The 21558-nt window shown below is 38.0% G+C and overlaps 1 protein-coding gene and 1 long non-coding RNA gene across 2 annotated transcripts in view; one reads left to right on the top strand and one right to left on the bottom strand.

Annotated features, from left to right (window-relative positions):
* Positions 1 to 21558, bottom strand: part of LOC138037664 (ankyrin-2-like) — a 35813-nt gene that overhangs the window by 12743 nt on the left and 1512 nt on the right. The window contains exons 3-7 of the mRNA XM_068883569.1: positions 19558 to 20819; positions 14851 to 15051; positions 10365 to 10451; positions 6866 to 7276; positions 6333 to 6427 (exon numbers count right to left, since the gene is read on the bottom strand). Of these exons, the coding sequence (XP_068739670.1) occupies positions 6333 to 6427; positions 6866 to 7276; positions 10365 to 10451; positions 14851 to 15051; positions 19558 to 20794 (2031 nt within the window). The 5' untranslated portion in view covers positions 20795 to 20819. The remainder of the gene's footprint in view (positions 1 to 6332; positions 6428 to 6865; positions 7277 to 10364; positions 10452 to 14850; positions 15052 to 19557; positions 20820 to 21558) is intronic.
* Positions 749 to 3673, top strand: LOC138037931 (uncharacterized). Its single transcript, XR_011130153.1, has 2 exons — positions 749 to 986; positions 1070 to 3673. It is a non-coding gene; the product is annotated as an uncharacterized lncRNA (long non-coding RNA).

The following is a 21558-nucleotide window of genomic DNA, read 5'->3' as shown; positions in this document are numbered from 1 at the left end:
TTTTCACCCTAGCTGCCTCCACATTACCATCAAAACTGCTCGTGAGTTCTTGTTTCAAGTCAAAGATGTTTTTCTCTAACTTCTCGAGTTTAAGAAGGCGTTTATGACATGGGTTTGTACACAGAAACAAGTCATTCTCGGAGTAGACGTTGACGTCGAGGGATAGCGTGGAATTAATTAACTTCGGAAGATCGTGAGCTGTTTTCCCAAATACTTGTATCCTTTCTTTGACAGGAGGAGTACTACCACAGTCATATATAACACCGAAGGTCACCATTGACAAGCTTTTTTGTTGTATTAACCTCCATACGAAACCAATAAACACAACATTTTAAACATGGAATACCTTGAAGACTTTTTGCGCGTAAATTTCTAACCATTTTATAAGCTGCTTTACAGGTGGCTATCTTGTAACAATAGCTCGAGTCTGATTGGATATTCTCACACAATGGGAATGGCATGCCTAGCTAGGGCCTGTTTCTCGAAAGTCCCGGTAATTACCGGGCCCGTTAACTTACCGGGACCTTTACCGGGAAACTTTATCGGGACCGAAAGAGTGTTTCTCGAAGCACCCGTAAACTTTCCCGGTACTTTTCGGGGCCGATAAAATAACCGGGAGTCACCAGGCTCTTGCATGCACTTCACGCTCGTCATGAAAAGAAGGACAATGACTTGGCACTACATGTAGATCCGTAGAGCTCGTAGCATCCAGTTTCCCAACCGAGCGCTGTGATGTAAACAAGGTGGCGTTCGAAGCGATGACCTTCTGACGGGAGAAATTTTGCAAAGGGTGTTTAGATGGCAGCATTTTTTTTTTATTCACGCTTTTTGTAAGCAACACTTTTAGTTTGCTGGGAAGCAACGCTCCTTTGGAGTAATAGAAGCTCAGAAAATGTTACAACGAGGTTAAGCGAAATTCTCGATCTCGAAGGCTTCAATTCAATACAAGTAGCAGATTGCAGCGTACAGCGAACCAGTGGAAGGAGGTATGTCTTTGAGTCATCGTTTAGCATTATCAGATGTTTTGAATTCTCTTCAAGAACATCTGTTTTCAATTTTATCTCGACAGGTACGTCGGGTGGAATTCCGTCTTACCTCAGGTTCACTGCATTTCTTTCGATTTTCATTGGCATATATATGCGAACACTCTCAAGATACACTATTTGAAAGAACATCACGTTTATTTAATGAAAACAAAATAATGTTCTTAATTATATAGTTATTTATCATAAGGGTGTAGTAGATTTTAAAAGACATTGCTAAAAGGGATCTATTAGTAGGTAATCACTTATTAGTTTATGGGATAATTCTATCCTTGATTTATTTTGACTCCTTCAAGTCAAAGATACTTGGTGAACCCCTAGCTGGAAGTAAGATAATTATATTGTTAAATTTGTGGCACCTTTATTAAGGGGGTGGCACTTAACTACAGAAGGACAATGGTTGCTAAGGAACCTGTTTAGTCAAAGAGCCCTACAAAAAGGTTGCATGGATGGTTCTTTGAAGTAACTCTTTCAATGGAAATCTGACATCACTTCAATAAAGGTGTATGCGCAACTAGTCCCAGTCCTCGGTCTCGAAAAGAACAAAAAGACGAGGCGGTTTTAATTCATCGGATGGCAACCGTCCCATCAATATTTGTAAACTGTAGCTTGGAATTTCTATTTGGGCAAAAAATGGAACTGATATTTTGAAAAGTGCAACAGAGGAGGGCCATAAATCCATGCTACACTGATTTTGTGTTAGATTGTTCTTGTACTGTTGCATTAAAAATTTGTGAAAAACATAGTTAACTCGCTGAGTTTTTAGGCATTTTGTTTTTTGGCCATGTGATTTACCAAATATGGTTGTCAGTCAAATCAGTAGAAGAAATGTTAAAATAAATAGAACACACTTGGCAAAAAATGGTAACTGCAGAGTTAAAGAGACTCAAGAAATGATTATTTGAAGGGGTCCATAGCAACAGTTTGGTAGTTGAGAGCCACCCCCCTTAAACCTGATTGTTTTCAAGCGGCAATAATGACTTTAATGCTGAATTAAATGTGTCGTCAGTATTTCAAACTGTGATAGTATCTTACAAGTTAAAAATGAGGAAATTGGAACTAGAAAGTGACATTTTGAAGGAGAAGTGGGTACCAATAATACTCAGTCATCCTGAAATCACATTTGATGAACAGGGTTTTGTTAAGCCATGATGAGTCCAGGTGGTGGTAAATTTGCGGTCTTAAGAAAAGATTGATTTTGTTGTACTCATTTTCATGTCTTTGAGACAGATGTCCTGATGATCATAAACATCTGAAGACTGGCTAGATTCTAGAATACCGGTCTACTTAATTTGCAAAGGAATAGCTTCTGTTATTATATGCCTAGTTCTTCAAAGAGCACTACTGCAAGAATACAATAGTGGCCGGGTATTCTAGAATCACTTCGTGTTACATTATAACACTCGACCAATGGAAATGAAGCAATTGAGTGATTAATTTTATTAGTAGTTTTATTTTTATGAATGCTCCATGTCTTGAGCAATTTTGTTGTCAAGTTTTGGCTTTTGTTTGTTATTTTGTTGTTACTTTTAACATAGATGCAAATCTATTTTGCTTGTATGTATTAGGGGGGTTTCATTTATTAGCTCATAGGAAGGAGGGGGGGGGGGGGGGTGGTTGGCAAAATTACTTGGAAAGTCCTTCAAACATTTCTGTACCCCCCTCTATAGTAATGGCAACAATCAAATAACCCCAATCTTTATCCAGCATTATATCTCAACCCCCCTCTTTCTCTCCCTCATACATACGGGAGCCACCCAACTATACATGAAAGCAGAACAGCTCAGCCAGTTCATCCAATGCATCATGTGTTATTAGCATTAATGCTTATATTCAACATTTTCAACTCAATAATCATCTATATCCTTAGAAGCAACAATTCAGCAGGAGGCGTAGCTGGGTTTTTCCGTTTTAATAGGTACCCACAGGAAGGTGCAGTGAAACTAGCGCTTTCTGCATCAGCCTCTAGGGAGGATCTGGGGGCACGCTCTCCAGAAAATTGTTATTATTAGGGCCTCAGAAATGCTGTTTCCCATGTTTTCCGGGGGTAAGTTTCATAAATCAAAGCATGAAAAAAATGCTAACTATTCACTCGCTGTAACTTTGTTTTTTATTTGTCAACCTTTGGAACTACTGATAGAAGTGTTTAGTAGACGAGTGCATTATCCACGGTAAATGTGGCTACAGGAAAAGGGAGAGACCTCTCCCTTTAAAATGGAAATATCAAAGAAATAAATAAAATAAAATGTTTTATTTTTTTGGAGGTACGTATATATGTGGGTATGTGCGTATATGGTCACTATGCCCCTGTTCAGCTTGCATACCATCACAAAAAGTAAAATATAAGGCATCCGTCACTTTTAAAACTTCATAGGAAGGGCGGTGCATTTCCATGTCCAGACCGTTGAGAGTTAATCATTGCAGGTATTTCCCAATGCAGGCATTTCCAATGGCCAGGAAAATGGGTGTAATATTATAAATCTCTTCTAATATGTACATTCAGCTTTGAAGTCAGCGAAATGAAGTGGAAAAACCAACATTTCAATCAACCTCCCTCAAAAGGCTGCTCAATATATGACAACCCCCCTTAATACTTCTCCAAAATAACATTACCCCCCCCCCCCTCATGTGCTAATAAATGAAAGCCCCCTTACTGTTTCCCTTTTTTGCAGTGTCATTTAAAATGAACTCACCTGATGACTGTTGAATGGCTTTTGGACAAAGTGACCCAATAAAATTGATCTTACTGTTAGAGTGCACCTCACTCCAAGTGTTTTTCACTGCAAAGTTGAATCTTTCCATCTATGGCAAATACATTTTTCCATGTTCTCCTTGAGAATTGGTTTCAATGCACAATAAATTTAACAAAACTCTCTCCATGTTTTGTCACTTTCAAGGCCTAGCTAGCAAGAGGCAATAATCAAGTCTGTAACCGAGGTGATCCCTACCAAACTGCTCTGCATTGTAAAAAAGTTCAAAACAGTTTTTCCGTTATAATTGAAATTAACTCATGACTCTCATTAGCTTTGCAAATATCTCTCTGGTGTTGAGATTTATCTTTATTTTTATAAACAAAAGAAAATATTTTGAGTTAAGTTGGGCTTAAGTTATGTAGAAGCTATTGAGTAATGGAGGCCAGGCAGAAATTTGCTGCTTTACACTGCCCACCAGAGTAATCAAGGAGGGAAATCTTGTCTTCCACAGGCCAAAGGCCCTCTCAGTGGTGTTCTTCATTTTTGTATGGGCCTTCTGGTACCTGTAGGGTTTGATAATTTGCATACCCACAGTCTCTCAGGAGCCACCCATTCCCGCCTCCTCCACCCTCCATACATGCTTGCAAGTAGCTGGCAGTAAAAATAGTTGAATCATGTACAGAGCCATGCCATATGCAAACAAAATTTGTAGATGACAGGTGAGCATTGCACACTGTCATCACATTAATAGCAGGAAAACCCTTATGGCAAACAGAGAGATGTCATCTCTGTCTGGGTGCCAGATAGGAATGAGAGAGCCATCAATTGCTCTGGACAGTCACTCTGGGAAAGCCAGCTATAGGGTAAAATACAGTCACATTTGCTTGAAAGATTTATAAACATGAATTTATTGTCACACTTGAACACCACCAAAACAAAACAGAGATAAAGCGGACCGCCGTGGGAACAACATACGCAAAGAAGTTCGTTGTTTGATGAGCATTAATTGATAGGTTTTGTCGAGTTTGAGTCCATATAATAATTCCTTTTTTTCTCGAGCACAAGCATGTTTTATTCTTACACAAGGAGACAATTTCCTCTTTGCTGTTTCAGACAAACATGCAGCATTTAGCTGGGTGTGTTTTGTTATTTGCTCAATATCACGTGATGGTCGATCGCTTCTCCTTTCCAAATTTTCCCTGCCAGAAGTTTGCATCCCATTATTTATTTATTTATTTATTTATTTGTATGTTTATTTTTTAACAACATGTCATTTGTTTTTTGCTGGAAATGTTGCAGCTACAGTTGTTCCCTATTAAGACTCTGGGTGCTGCGAATTTAGATGTGAAAAAACGTAGACTCACGCCAAAACAAACCGCAGTCCGTGTTAAGTCAAGGCTTGCTTTATTGCCGATTCCATCGAAGTTTAATATATTAACATCTGCAGTTTTACGGCACCGAAAGTAGGTGGGCCATATACGTCTTGACTATTAGCCTGTATTGGTTTACCTGAGTCTCCGCAAATTGCTGTCTCTCTAGATCTTCTTTACAATACACCGTTCAATCAGCCAATTTAATCTTCCTGTTGACAACCTATGCCTCTCAACGACTTCTGTATCGGTCATATGATTCAGTACAGGCCTCCATTGGTATGTTCTTGGCCGACAAACTGCGTAACAAAAGTCCGTCTTCGGCAGCCATTTTGTTTTGTTGCAGCAAAATGATGTTACCGTAAACTTTAACGGGAGAGTAACGGGAGCTCCAAAGCTCCCGTAAGTTACCGGGCAAGTTATCGGGAAAAATAACGGGATCGAAATTAACGGGAGATTCGAGAAACACCCGAAAACTTATCGGGTAATTACCGGGTGACTTACCGGGCACGGTAAGTTACCGGGTCTTTCGAAAAACAGGCCCCAGCTCGGTTCAGCACACGTTTGTCGGGAGGGAGAATGGGACCGACACAAAGGACGGCTGCAAGGAGGCTAAGCACTTCATTAGTTCTCTAACACTCTCAAGGTAAGACAAAAGGTTGATCTCTTTATTCATGAAGTATGCTAAAATTCACCATAATTTGAAAAAACCTGTAGTTACCAGTAAATGGCTTTCATGTAGCTCCCACATTCATTTGTCCTGTAGCTTAGTATTGGAGCATTTGAAATAAGCAAAGTTCGAAGTTTTTTAGTAATGAACCCATAGATGATGTAGATATAACAAGACTTAATACATTAAGGACATACTTAAAATATTCAATTTTGATCATCAAAGTTATAAACATACTTGAGCAGAAGGAAAGGCTTTTGTAACTGCACTACATGATCTTGAATGAATTTCAATGAAAAGCATTTCCACAATTCAGTACCCTTTTGGGAAAAATCATGCACATGCCTATTCAGGCCAGTTGAGATGTCTGCATGCTTGCCAGGATAAAAACAAACGTCTGTTTTTGTTTTGTTTGTTGTTTTCTCCTTTTTTACCATTCTTTTGTATTTTTAACATCAATGTGCCTATTGCTGTTCCGATGTACACCCATGGTTTTTAGAAATCATTAGGCTCGATCTTTACTGCTTCCCATTTGCAAATAATGCAAGAAACTTACCACGTTGTAATCTGCAGATGTGTCCAGCCCACTTGCTCCGGATCCTTGATGCAGTACACCTTCTTGAGAGGATAAGCACGCATGGTCTGCTTCTCCTAAAAACGAGGACATGTCAACAATTGGATTAAAGAGAGTTGGTCGTTAACTTTTCAGTTGTTATTTCTTATGTTGTTTATGTACACAAAAGTGAAAGTGAAAGTAAGCAGCTTGAGTACAGTTTTATCAAAACATGAACTCTAGCAAGAGAAACAAGTATATAGGTGTAGTGCCGACTTTTCTGACATGAGGAAATTAATTGCCGTTAAGGATAACAAAAGCACTATCCAGCTACCTTTTCTCTTGACCAGCTTTACAGTTTATCAGCACTAATGCATTACAAATTTCAAGTTGTAGAAAAAGACTGTACATGGTAGATTATAATCCGGCAAGAAGGGCCGCAAGGTCCAGCTGCTACTAGTACAGGGTACCTACTTCCCATGCATAACCCAGAACCTCTTTTGATTGTTTCATCAAATACCTATCTAATCAAGCACCTGAAATTTTCAGAAGAGCTTTCCTGCAGATCAAGTAGTTTTCCTCTTTTATGGTTGTTTTCAGGCTTATTGCCTCCAGGCCGAGTTTCCGCTTCATTTCATCGGTTACAAGGTACTGCTCAGCCATGCTATTGAGGTGACCAGAGAGATAGTCATTCCACAGATGTTCAAGACCTTTTAAGGTTTGGCAATCCACAGTGACTTCAAGAGAGCCCACGCCGACAGACACTAAGGAAGCCTGGTAGCCACTTTCTAAAAGTTTAATAAAGGCTACCACTGCATTTAGATTATCCGAGGAATTTTCACGGAATTTCTCAAAGTTTTGGATTGACTGAGCTAACAGTTTATAGACTTCTTCCTGTTGTTCTTTCTCCAGACTTGGTGCACTGATTAGGATCTTGAGAAACTTGTCTGAAAATAAAAAGGCAGATATTATCAATCAGACCCTTACAAACAGGAGCCAAGACTCAATATTTGAGTGTTGTTTTAATTAAGTTATCTTATCCACAGCTTCTACATTGGCATAAACGTGATCCAATAGGGCTAGGGATGGTTTTGTGTACTGGCTGTTTTACCATTCCTGTACGGGAACACCGTTCGTAGGCGAAAGAATAATTTCTACGCTTTTAACTTGGTAGATTCTGTTGACCCGAGTAAATGAAATTGCCTTCTTGTGTTGTTGTACTTGTTGGTTCGCTAGAAGGGTTTTTTGCGCCGTCTAGGATGTCCATAACGAATTTTCCCTTCTTTAAGCGACAATCCCTTTGTGTTTGAAAATCCCAGCAAGACCCGGTTGGTTCTGGATAATGTACCGGTATTTCATAGAGCCTTTTTGAGATTTTCCGACTGCCGCATTGTAGGTTGTGAGAAACGGTAGATTCTCATGTCTTTCTTTTGATTCATAGTGGGAATTGAAGTGACTGGAGTGCAATTTGGTCTGAAATGATTGGGTATCCTCTTGTTGCAGAGCCCTTGTTCGAAATCTTGGTTGTAATTCTCGAAGTTCTCTTTGAATGAATTTCTTCATAACAAGCGCAATGCTTCTCCTTTGATAAAACCCTTTTTAATGTTTAAAGGGTGGAAGTTAGAGAAGTCTGTACATTGAATTGTTTCAGGACATGAGTTCGTATGTCTAAGATGTTTTGAGTTGAGAATCCTGGTCCTTATACATGATGGACCTCTTCAGGTTTGTAGCTCAGAGAAAGCCTGTTGCGTAGATTACCAACAGATGTAACAGTCTTTTGCTCAGTTGATAGGCATCAAACAAATAGGATTAGAGTGAAAAAGGATTTAAAACTTACAAGGAGCTGACTCAGGAATGCCCCTAACTTTGACAATTCTGAAGGATTTTTATACGGAAACCCCGTAAACCATTCCCAAAACAAGCAAGCACTTTAATAAACGAACATCCTTGTTACATGTATGGGATTAAGACCCACTAATATACAAAGTACAGGCCTTATTTTATCTAATTCCCGCAGTTCATAGGCATGTCTTTAAAGAGAGAGTGCTGCAATATTGCGCATGTTCTAGCCGTAGCGAATGTGAAAATTTTGCACTCAGTCATCTGGGAAGTCGTGTAAATGTCCCACATGAATTATAACGTTGCTTCCGGTTGGCTCATAAATAGTAACATTCCTTGCCGCTAGAACACACGTAATACCGTGATACTCTCCCTTTAATACATATTTTCTGCACCAACAGCAATCTAGTGAAATTAAGTAGATCGTAAAAAGAAGGTTTGCGGAGTAAGTTCATTTACGTGGTCATTGAGAGGTCGTTATATCAATAATTGATTTTAGTACAATTACATGGGTGATTTTTCAAATTCTCTGCAGTTATTGGTTGTCGTTGAGGTGATTATTACACCATAATCACCTAAGCGGTTTTTTGCAAAATGGCCGCAAGCCGTTTTGCCGAGGTGACAAAGAAATTAATTGTTTTAGAAAAAATGCATAATTTTCAAATAATCAGCTATGTAATTGTTACAGTGTATACTAAAACAATTATTCACCTCAGGCTCGGTGAATATCGGTGAGTAAAAACCGAGACGAATTATTAGCCTATACATCAAGCTTAGCTGTAGAGGAGGGCGATGATTCAGGGCAATGAGGATCATTCAGCACTAGCAGCCCTTTTTTTGTGGGGAGGAAGGGGGGGCCACTTCCACTTTCAATTAGAACTGTTCAAATTCAGAAAAAAACATTATTATACACTTGGAAAACATTGGTGTAGAAATGATTCAATATGTCATAGTGTTAAAAGACATACTGTATTTATATTCAAGGGTGCATTGTATAATTAACATACAAAATAAGAGTCTGGTTGGCAACCCTCTGTAATTCATTTATGATTTAAGCCTGTCAACCAAATGAAACCTATTCTAGTGCAACTGATGCCCAGCCAAATTACAGAAATCATTTTGTTACAGTTACAACTATAACATCATCATTTTTAACTAAGACAGAATTCATTACGAGATTAAGGTCATGTACATGTGTGCACCACCCGTCCCATTCCTTATAAAGGAAAACCTCAATTGGTCTAGATAGCAGCAACAATATAGATAGTCGTATAAAAATAACAACTTTCTTTAATTTTCCAGACATGTTTCGACGGTACATCCGTCATCTTCAGTGTTACATATTTTGAAATCGCCGTTGAATTTAAAGCGCGTGCGATCTTACAAACTTCGTTACATTGCGTTGTCAATATTGCGTATTAAATCAAAACAGAACAAAACAAAAATTTTTAAATGAGTGACGCTTAGTTCCTTACAGAGAGAGAGTCAGGTTAATGTGTTTCACCTGCTAGTTGAGATCGGGCTTCTCCCATTTTATATACATGGATTCCATAAGCTTCACTTGGTACTTAGTGGCTGCAGAGTCCAGGATCTCAAAGCAATCCGGTGTGCAGGATGCCTTACAAAACTCTGAATTCTGCAGATGTTTAAAAACGTTCGAAGATCTGTCTGAAAGTAAGTGCTCGCGCACTCGTGTGGAGAAGTGTCGGCTGGTTTCACCAACATAACAAGCATTACAACTTGCACACGAAAATTTATAGACCACACGCGTGCAAAGCCCTACAGGGACAGCATCTTTCACATTAAAAAGATTCCTGACTTTGAAAGTAGTGAAGACTAAGCTTATATCAATAGGTTTACATAACCGATTAGCAAGTTTGCGTATACTCCTCTGTGCCGTGACTGAGAAGTGCCCAACGTAAGGGATTTCAAAGAAAAACTTAGGTGTTTCTTGGGGCTCGATTCCTGAATGAGACTGTGTTTTCCCTCCCTTGACTGCTGTCTGAATATATTTGGAAATATATTTGTTGATAAGGTTCTCAGGGAAGAGATTCCTCCGCAGAATGACAGACAATTTTTGAAGGTCAGTATGGAATCCCATCCAAGTGTTGTTTATCTTAAAAGTTCTATCAATCAAGGTTTTGATTAACCCCACGAATCAGAACTGGCATAGTAAAATATTTCTCCTACATGTACCTGCAGCTGCTCTCAAGGAGATTTCATCTCCAGATATTTCTGAAGCTCTCTCTTCCTTTCTTCTTCTCTTCGTCCTAGAGTCTATCCCTGTTAAGACCAAATTTTTTTGGAATAATAAAAAAAATAATAACAACAACAACAGTAATAATAATAATAATAATAATAATAATAATAATATATATTGTAAATTTAAGATTGTTTAAGAATTTGATTAGATGATAATAATAATAATAATAATAATAATAACAATAACAATAACAATAATAATTCTTATTATCACTATAATCCCTTGAGGCCATGGAACCCTCTTTTCCAGAAAATAAACCAGAACGTCATTTCTTTAATTAATAGCAGAGCACAATGGGTAACATTTTTGGGGCAATCTATCGATGCGAAAATTTTTAGTTATGATGTCAGTGTACACTCACCCATACTGACTGTTGGGGTGGAAGTGGGAAGGCAAGACAGTGGGAAGTGGCAAGACTGCCTGGAACGGAAGTGTTTAGGCAATTTTCCTTGTAATAATAATAATCAATACGCCCAACATGGCGGCCATTTACAGCTGACATTTTTGATATTGGTTTTCCCCCGACCCGCCGCCATGTTGAAAGCTGACAAGACCCTGGGCACGAGGTTGGGACATCCACGTTATGGTCAACTGACACAAGCTATCTGCTGACCAGTAACACGTGAGCATATCGCGCGTTTAGAGCTCATGGTGGTTAGCTTTATTTTTTAAGTTGACCGCTGACCAAGTACTGGTTTTCAACTGGATCGCAGGCTCAAGCCAGGTTAGCTCCTTGTAATCAGGACACCTAAACATAAATGAGGCTTAATTTTTGCGCGCGTTTTTTGTAGCTCGACGTAGCTACATGGCCATACGACGCCAACTAAAGTACTGTTCTTAACAGTTGACAATTTTCGTGTTCAGGTGGAAAACGGTTTGGATTTTTTTTCCTCCACTTTTCGCCAGTTTAAATCCAAAAATGATGAATCCGAATATTCTATTTCTGGTCAGAAGTTTATTTGGCACTCTCATTTTTAGAGGAAGATGCACAACTATGATGATATTTGGTAACCTACTCAGTATAGCGTAACATTATTGGTTGGAACCAACCAACCAATTTTTGGATTTCAAAAAAGCAGCTTGGGTAGAGCTGTGAAGAGACAAATCGTAGTGGCTATACAACCTTGTCAATTCAAGATTTAATTCTTTTCAAATCCTTAGCCCTTTCTCCCCTATAGACCTCTTTCATAATGGCAGCCAAATAAAATATTCTTTTGTTTTAATGCTATGACGAGAAAATTTAAAAAGAATATTTGTTTCAAAATGAGGGCAGCAGGTCTAATTAACATAAATACAAAAGAATGCAAAGTGGTCTATAGGGTTTGACATTCACAACTAAAATTGTTTGCTATAATAGACAGAATAAGAATAAGTGGTCATTTTTGGAGGGAAAGGTCGGAAGAACTACTGTAGCAAAATAAGGGAATGGATGTGAAGGGTCAATTGGTTAAATAAAGTTCTTTTGTGTGTTTTTTCAATGGAATTGGGCAAGAGCAGCAGTGACAAATTTCAATTGATTCCAAAGTGAGAAGACACATAGTAGCTGGTACATGTAATTGAATATAATACACCACTCATCTTTTGCAACTGAGACATTACAAGTCCCCTTTCTAATAGGCAGAAGCTTAAAGCTACATGTACTTGTCAGAAGCAAAAATGAGAAAGATTGTGGAATGATCACCACCTCTATTGGGGAATCTTAACTTAAAGCTTGTGTATACATGTGTAAAAGTGGGCACTACACACACAACTGACAAAATTTACATGTAACTCTTACACATGAAAAATTTGTTCTTAAAGAATCGGTGGGTCTACCTTTATTTCTGTCGAGTATTTTTGGTTTCTTGCCAGTTCATAATCAATGGTTGGCAAGTTCATGGTTTCACTCACCATACCAGATCAGATAGAGCATAATGATAGGTAACATCACTTTTGACATGTTCCACTGAGAAAGTAAATCAGGCATTCTTTTTTTTCTGCCGGCCCTTCCTCCTACATGTAATAAAATTTGCAATACACCCCCCACCCCCCCACTCTCCCACTCTGAAGAAAGGAGAAGTATTGCCTGATGGTATGGTATGGGGGGTTAACTAATGTAAACACTTAATGGTTTATAAATCTTATCTTATCTAAATCTTAATGGTTTATAAATCTATTCATGGTCTTGCGCTCGACTATCTTGGTTCTCTTTTCACTAAATGTGATCCACCTTATAATCTAAGGAAATCTGAAAACAAACTAGCTGTTCCATTGCCCCGCACCAATTTCCTGAAAAATAGCTTTAGTTATAATGGTGCGGTTATCTGGAACAGCTTGTCCCCTGAATTGCGGCTAGCAAACTTTTTCGGAATGGTTGTCGCGATTTCTTCGTCTGAAAAGACTAAACGCACACGGCATCTATGTAAAGCACATTTTTTTTATTTTCTCTATTTTCTCTTTTAATTTCTGATCATGTTTAAATAGATTAAAGTAGATTGTAATTTACCGTGTTTAAGTAAAAATAAAGTTCAAGTTCAAGTTCAAGTTCGAGTTTTGTGGGGGTGCCATTTTGGTTTTCTTACAGGAATATCTGTAATGTCAAAAAACCCAACTTAATTTGGAAGGCCACAGAAACCCACGAGTAAGCCACAGAGAATACAAGTTTAGGGTTGCATTAACGTTGTTGAGCACAGAAGAAGCTCCACTTGATGGTTTAATAAGGGATGCTATTTATCAACCAGATTTCAGAATTCACTCTGTTATTAAAGTACTTATGATAACATTGTTATTGTAATGACAGAATTGATCAAGACAAGGTAATACCAAGAAGAATACCTGACCTCTTCACTTAAGTACAACCATGAACAAATTATATTTTTTAGCATTCAACAATTTTAAAAATAAAATTTATCCTACTTTCAACTTCAACTTCAACTTCACCCAAGGAATGTTTATCTCCAGATGTCTTAAAAACAATTTTCTCCTCATTAATTTTCTCTTATGCACAGAATGTTTGTAAAGTGCACCTGATGTGACTGCAGATAGCTGTTGCTCTGCTCTCTGTAGTTTTGCACTACCACTTGAACCCATTCCTACGTACATGTATAAATTTAAACCACAACAGATGATTCAATTTCATTACCCTGAAACATTGACTATGCAATCTATTGAATATGCAAATGTTGAATCTGACGAGTAATGTTAAATATGAAGTTGAACATACTGTTACAGTAGTAATATTATTTATTTCATGAAAGATTCATCTTTACATGACTTACAGTGTCGGCTATTGAGGATGTTTCCTTTTTGCATCTGAACATACGTACAATGTAAAATTAAGTTGTCATTAAGAATGGCCACTGTTTTTGTCTCATTAATATAACAACTTTTCTGTTTTGTCAGAATTCTGAACTTTCATTTTTGGTAAACTTCAGCGTGAAGACAGTGATGAGTTTCCTTTTAACCATCATGAAAATGTTCAGGACATCCAACCTTTCATTAATGTCTCAATGTCAATAAAAAGGAAAACTGTCCATTAATTAAAGACTATGAATATAATTGGGGATAAGAGCACAGCCATTCCTTCAGAATAACTAAATTGGTTATACAATCTCTACCATAATTAAATTCACCTCTAATGAGATCTAACAAGAGCTCTCAACCGCTCCACTCACAAATGGCTTAATAGTGCAGGTACATGTAAGTTTACCACAGCCCTACCAACTATCCCTGGGCCAGTTTTCCCGGAAGTCTCCATTAGTTTTCATCAAAACTCCTGGTCTCCTGATTAGAGCACCAAATCTCCCAGGAAATACCAACCATGGCCTTTTTCAAAAGGCAAAACGGAAAATATAACAAGAAGTGTATTTAGAGTTCTCATTTGAGCTGTTCTCAATTGACAAACTTAAAACAGAGCAATCAAATTGAGAATGATTTTTAATCAGTATCATAATGGGTTGGAAATCAACCAATCAAATTGCTCAATACATGGTAGAAAGCTGACGTGGTTATGAGAACAATAGCAATACAGTAAGTAAATGCTGTTTTAACCGAGAGACGTCTGGAACATTCAGAAAGCCTTCAGGTGATTTATAGAGGGTATTCAGACATTGCCAAAAATGACATTCTTACAACCTAAAGATTACAGTAGTTTCTAGACATCTCCAGATTTCTGTGCTCTGGGGGTTGGCAGGTACAATGTATGAACAGCAGATAAACAAACTCATAGGTTTAATTCTCATCTACATTATTGTACAATAAGCATGGATTTTTTCAGGTCTCTAATAAAACTGAAGCTCAAGTTGCTCCCTAAAATGTGATGACCATTGTGATTTCAGTTCCTTTCACAATATTGTATACCATGTGTGTACAAGGAACTTATTATGTAAAATACCTGTGAGAGGCAAAACTGTAATTAAAACTACATAACTGTACATGTACCTTCCTCAGAATTGGATTCTGAAATCTTTCTTTTGCCTGACTTCTTTCCATTTTCCTTGCATGTGGTCACTTCACATTCCATCATACCAACATGCTGTTCCATTATTTTTGGGTCAGCCTGGCAAACCGTGACTGGCAAACTGCTAACTGCAAAATGTTCATCTGAGCCATCTTCTGCTGTGGCTTGACAAGTAGAGCTCTCTGACAAAGACACCAAAATAACGTAGAAATTGGATGATTCTGCCACCATCAACTGTGACGGATAAAACTTTTTAAAAGAAGCAGGAAAAAAAAATTGATCACACAATCCAGACTTAAGGTTCCTGTACATTTTACATGATGCTCTAGGTTGGCCAAATAATGCACAAATCAACTTTCCTCAGGATTTGAGGATAATAATAATAATAATAATAATAAAATAATAGTTTAATACTGGTAGTGCGCAAATGCCATTTACATATGATCAAATGTGCATAACAATTATAAAATTTAAAAATTACATCAGCTAATAAATTACAGTAGAACCCTTATTTAAATATACGAAAAATCACAAAACCTTATCTAAGTTGTAAAAAACTATTAAAACCCTGCACAATTAAATCCTAATTAAAAGCTAAATTAAAAAGGTGAGTCTTCAGTAAAATTTTGAATTTACTAAAATCAATCTCGTTGCGCACGTGATAGGGAAGACTGTTCCAAAGTTTAGGTGCTGCACACGTATAAGCACGATCGCCCAATGTTTTCTTTGTTATGCCATTTGGTGCCTGCAGCATGAGACCCTTATTACTAGATCTTAAATTATATGCTCCATTCTGCTGCAATTTAACAAGCTCTTGTAAATAGATTGGACCCTGTCCATTAATTACTTTAAAAGTGATCATGATAAATTTAAACTGTATTCTAAACTGAACAGGTAACCAGTGCAGTTCTCGCAGAACTGGTGTGATGTGACACATCTTTGGGATATTAAAAATAATTCTTGCCACCGAATTTTGAAGGCGTTGGAACTTAGTTAATTCCCTGGCTGGTAAACCATATAAAACACTATTACAGTAATCTATCTGTCCGATTACTAAAGCATGTATCAGTGTTTGTTATGCTTTCTCATCTAAGTATTTCCTAATACATCGCACATTTGTCACATGGTAATATAGGCAGCTTTGCATGTATTGTTAACATTAATCTTGAGATTAAGGTTACTGTCTATCCATGTGCCAAGGTTCTTTGCTGATTTGACTGGGGAAACCTTAGAATCACCAACACACAGAGAGAGATCCCATCCACCTTTGCCAACTGTTGTCTATAAGTTCCAATTAATATAAATTCAGTTTTATTGTCATTTAATTTGAGTTTATCATTGAGCATCCAGGTTCTTAAGTCACGAATACAAAGTTCCATTGCATTGACAGCTTCAAGAACGTTTTCTGCAGAATCAGGTTTAAACGCTATATATAGCTGCGTATCGTCAGCATACATGTGAACATGTGGCAAGTGACCTTTAATAATATCAAATAATTTACTTACATATAGTGTGAACAGTAACGGCCCCAAGCACGACCCTTGAGGAACGCCATGTACTAGGACTTACGCGTACAATGTTCTTGTTTTCAATGAAAACAATTCCTTATTCATGCCCACAATACATGCACTTTTTGGTTTGAATAACCAGTACTCTGTAGCTAATTAAATAAATGTAAGATGGTTTTACTCACTTTCTTCTTAAATGAAGCTGAAGTTACAAACGGTTTATTTTGTTTCTCATTTAACAAACAGCGCTGCCGGAGAAAACATAACTTTTTGCACACAAAAATTCTTGAATATCAAACATGAAACAACCAGGAAAAAAAAAATTGTTTTGATTTTCATTTCCAACACATCTGTAGAAATTAAAACAAAAATTCTAAAAATTCCAAAAATGGTCATTAAAGTATGTTTTTCTTTACACTGCACCTCTCTCTCTCCAACTGTAAGCTTGTCCAGACATCCTCCTTACTAGTACATGTATGTCATTAGAGTAATTTTAAATAAAGAAAATGTTGAAATGTAAGGCTTGTAAAAAAACACATTTTTTAATGTTTGAGAAAACCTCCACTACAACTTACACTCACTCACACCTAAATTTCCCCCCCACCCCCCCAAATCAATAGGCGAGTAAACTCATCTGGCATTTAATAACCAGAGTAAAATCTATTGGTGTCACTCTCAGGAAGGGAAGGGTTCAAGGGGATAGATGTTGTTAAGGAGCAATCAACGAATTTTATAGAATGTTCATGTTCTCAGATCCTTTAATTAATTATTAATAATCCCTTTGACGTCCAAACCGGCCAAAACCGGCCAGACTTAGTCTTTTACTCTGTCTAACGCCAGACGATTTTACTTGTCAATGGGGAACCCCTGGGAGTCAATGGGTTAATCACTCACTGAAAAACTATGTCTCCATTAAGGATGGTGCCTACTAATTCAAACTTAAGGTAAGAAAATGGGGGTAACCACGCATTTTTGAAGATAATCAATCAACAATATTAATTTTGTAAAAAGCTTTGAAAAATAATGATATCAAACAGGAATGAAACAAGTAAATTTCAAAGCGGCCTTATTAAATCTTTGCATTTGTGTGTATTTTACGTTTTGAAACATTCGCTCTGGTGTCTTTCGATCTCGCAGGTGACATTCTACAATGTACAGTAGTTCCCTTGATACATGTAAGTGTTTCTGAAAGGAGTTATAAATGCAGAAGCTTTTGTTTGTTATTTATTATTAGTATTGTTATGATACCACATGTTTTCTGTTGCCAATGAAGATATCACACGACATTTCACCTTCCTGGCATCATATGCAAATGTATTTGTGTTCGATCTAAAACATTCAAATGTTCATTCTTCAGAAGTGGTTTGTTATGCTTGCGAGCCTGCTTGTTGGTAGTTAATGCCCGGAGTTAATGACGTGATTGAAGGTTATTTTTTTTCTGAAAGTGCAGAAATTAGTTACTGCTTTGAAACATTCATGTTCACCAGCCTTTCTTTTAAGCGAGTGCGTTAAATACTGTACATGTACGGCCTGCGATAAATTGGGATGACCAAACATCGAGTTCTGATCTCATGCCCATCGAATGTTCCCCAAGAGGAAACATACCATTTTAGTAAATTTTCAGCTCTGACTGTTGCATTTCTAGCTTTTTGATTGGCTAAAAAACTCCGACTATGAGCCAATAGTCGAAGTTTTACGTCATATGGAAAATAGTGCGCCAAGATGCTCTTTCCAGACGCTTTGTAAAATTGTGGAGATAAAAGTCGGCGGCAAAACCCGGTTTGAGAATTTACTAAAAGAATTATTCCATTCGCCCTTGTTGGATATGAAGTGATTATAACCAACACGCGCTACGCGCTAGTTGGTTATTTTATCACTTCATATCCAACTCGGGCTCATGGAATAATTGTTATATATCCCTTTCTTTTGAAATCTTGCGCTTTTTGTGTCTTGCGGTTAAGTTTGTAACTTCTTGCGGCTTCTTGCAGCAAGCTTTCTATCTTCTTGCGGATAAACCGCAATTTAACTTCTTTTGACCACTTGCGTGTTCTTGCGGTGCAAGAACTTCTTGTGCCACTTCTTGCGCGTGCATTATTTTTGGGCTGTACTGTATGGCATTCTTTTCCAAATTGAAGCTTAATAATTATCCCTGAAAATGCATGGTTACCCCCAATTTTCATTTTGGATACCAAGAGCACCACCCTGCAAGCAGAGCCTTTCTTTTGCTTGCTCGATTTTGGCGTTCTCGAGAAAGGCTCTGCATGAATCGAGTAAAATCTTTATTGAATATATGCGCTGCATGTTGCCAGGATACAGTCTCGAACTCAAGCCTAATATGCCAGATCTCGCGCCATCTTGGTTTTTCATAGTACAGCAGGCTCAATTAGATCCCTCGGTTTTGTCATTAAATGGACGCTTGCACTGGAAAAACTGGTTTGACTAGCGAAAACAAGATTGACTAGTCCAGAAGCTCGGGCTGCGGTGGTTTCAGAGTTGACGCGATTCGGGAAGAGCCTACTTTTGTCCTCCTCAGTAAAGAAAAAGACAAAAGGAGGCTCTGCTCGCAGGGTGCAAGAGCACTTGCTAAGATCTGCTTTCTCCGCATAGTTTTGAAACGCGCAAAAAAATCCCTGTATTAATAAGCACCACCCATAGGAAATCCGAGTCTCTTGAGATGTGCAGAACATATGCGCAAGAACAATAGTACGCACTGTCCTTGTAGGAGGTGAATGGTGGTGGATTTTTATCGTGCTGGGAAGCAGTAAGGTAAAATTAATATCCACTACTTTCACCAACATTGAGTTGAATAGTTCTTTTAGATGAAGTATAATTATACCACAAATTGCAAGTTGAATATTGAGCCGAACAGCCGCCTTGTTTATTGATAAAATTTGCTCCTTTGCAAGAGTTGAATAGTACTTGCTACTCACTCCTGAACTAGTCAATCAGAACATGCGGAAAGTGCTATTCACTTATGTGGTATAATTATACCATATAATAATAACTAGTCACAAATAATTATTGTTAGCACCTGCTCTTTTCCCTCTTCATCCCAAAGGACCAGTAAAGCACACTTTCCAGTAGGTAGGGTTACCGGTAACAGAATTTATGCTAATTGTACTAAATGTAAATAACAACTCAAAAGAACATAAAAATAAGAAATACAAATAAGTACAATACCATGAACCATTTTCCACAGTTTCTCCACAAGATTTGCACACTGTTCCATCCAACTGAACTTTTCTTTATAAGACTCTCTTATAGAAGTCATCTCACCAAGTCGCTTTTTATGTTTAGCTCTGACACTATCAATTTTTTTTGCCCATTTGGCAGGATCATTTGAGCGAACTATGCACGTGTCTCCAAAGTGAATCTCTTCTAACGCTCTTGCAAATCCTGAATTACTTCCCACAAGAATTGGTAAATGAGCTGATAGAGCTTCAAGGGCTACAAGACCAAACCTCTCTGATTTTGAAGGCATGATGACAAGATCAACTTCACAAAAGAGATCCTTCATTCTTGCCCGGCTCTGTACAAATTTTCGCACCATCAGCTGTTCATCAGTAATTCCACAGTTGAGAAGTCTTCTCCTGACCTCATCCTGCTTCCCATCAGGAGCACCCACAAACAGAAGATAACATCGTTTTCCTTTCAGGCGTTGATCGGCAAATGCCTTAACAGCAATGTCATATCCTTTGAGCTCAAAGTCCTCATCATCTCCACGCCCACACAACAACACCTTGAAATCATCATCACTCTCAACTTTGGCCTGTTGCACTAAATCCCCAAATTCCCTATGAAATAGACCCGGAACTATTTGAAAAATATGCTCATCCTTCTTAAACCCCTGCAAATAGGAAGAATAAGCCTTTTTAAGTCTTGATCCCACTGGAACAACAAGGTCAGCACATTTACAAAGATCAACCTCATTCCAGTGCTTCTGTTCACCTCTTGAAGTAGGATTATCATAACCCTTATATTTGCTGAGGTCTTCTGGAGCAGTATGCACCATGTGCACCCATTTACACTTTTGAAATTGTGGAAATCGTTTTATGATGTTAACTTGCCGGCCAAGTTTCACACCATGGCCAACAACAACATCTATTCTGTGATCTTGAGGTGGGAAGCCCAACCAGTCAAGAGGTTCACTGAAGCCTGGTTGTTGACCTGCATCAAGAACATTGATCCCAAAATTTTGGGCTGCTTTTTTGTCTTCATCTTTGCAAGCACCCTCTGGGACCAACACAGAAACTCTGACATGCGGCTGTTGTGACAGATGAATTGCAAACTCTCTGTTTAATGTTGACAACCCCCCAGCCGATGAATTCCATTCACTCCCTAAAAGAGTAATGTCCAGTGCTTCCTTGCTTTGGACAAAAATGTCCTCTGCTTCTACAGATACTCCTCCTTGTGCCATGATTTCAATTCCAATTGACAGACAACTGAAATGGTTTACAATATAAACACTGAGTATTAACAGTGATTACCATATATTACAGCGAAATGCTCATCCCGGTAATTTTGGCAAAGTTTAGGAAGCCGGTGCTTAGTGGTGCATGGGCAATGGACAAGTTATGTTTCCACAAACTTGCCTAATATTTACTTTCTAGACTGTACAAGCAAAGCATGGAATAAAAATAATTTCATCACAACTCTTTGTCATTATCCAAACATGGAGGTTTATGGGGAAAAATAAAACTGTGACCAACATTTTAGACTTGGTTTTAATGACCACAGAGAGTCCAACTAACCAAACCAGCCAGTAAGTTGGCACCGTCCTTAATGAGCACAGAAAGTCCAACTAACATCACATAAAAAAATGTAGGTATCTCTTACCAAACCAGTAAGTGCCAGTAAAACAGTAAAAACCTTTCTTTTTATTTCAAAATTACTTCTGCTTATCAAATATCTTGACCTAGCACGCAGGTGCAAGGACTCTTACTGTAATGCCCTGGACCCTACCATTAACTTTAAAATGATAAACACATACGACTAGCACAGCATGTGAAAGTGGCAGAGTGGTTGTTGCAAGGGGAGGCTAAAAATTAATAATGATGAGTTGTTTGTGGGTCGGACTTGTAATCCAGACTTTCTGCCTCCAGCCTCACTCTGACCACCGGCTGAAGTAGTTTTGGGTTATCCCTGTTCAGTTTTGCAGCAGCCCTTGTAAATAGCCAACTG

This window comes from Montipora capricornis, chromosome 1, assembly GCF_036669925.1.
Source record: "Montipora capricornis isolate CH-2021 chromosome 1, ASM3666992v2, whole genome shotgun sequence".
Classification (NCBI taxonomy): domain Eukaryota; kingdom Metazoa; phylum Cnidaria; class Anthozoa; order Scleractinia; family Acroporidae; genus Montipora; species Montipora capricornis.
This window is presented reverse-complemented; position numbering and strand designations above follow the sequence as displayed.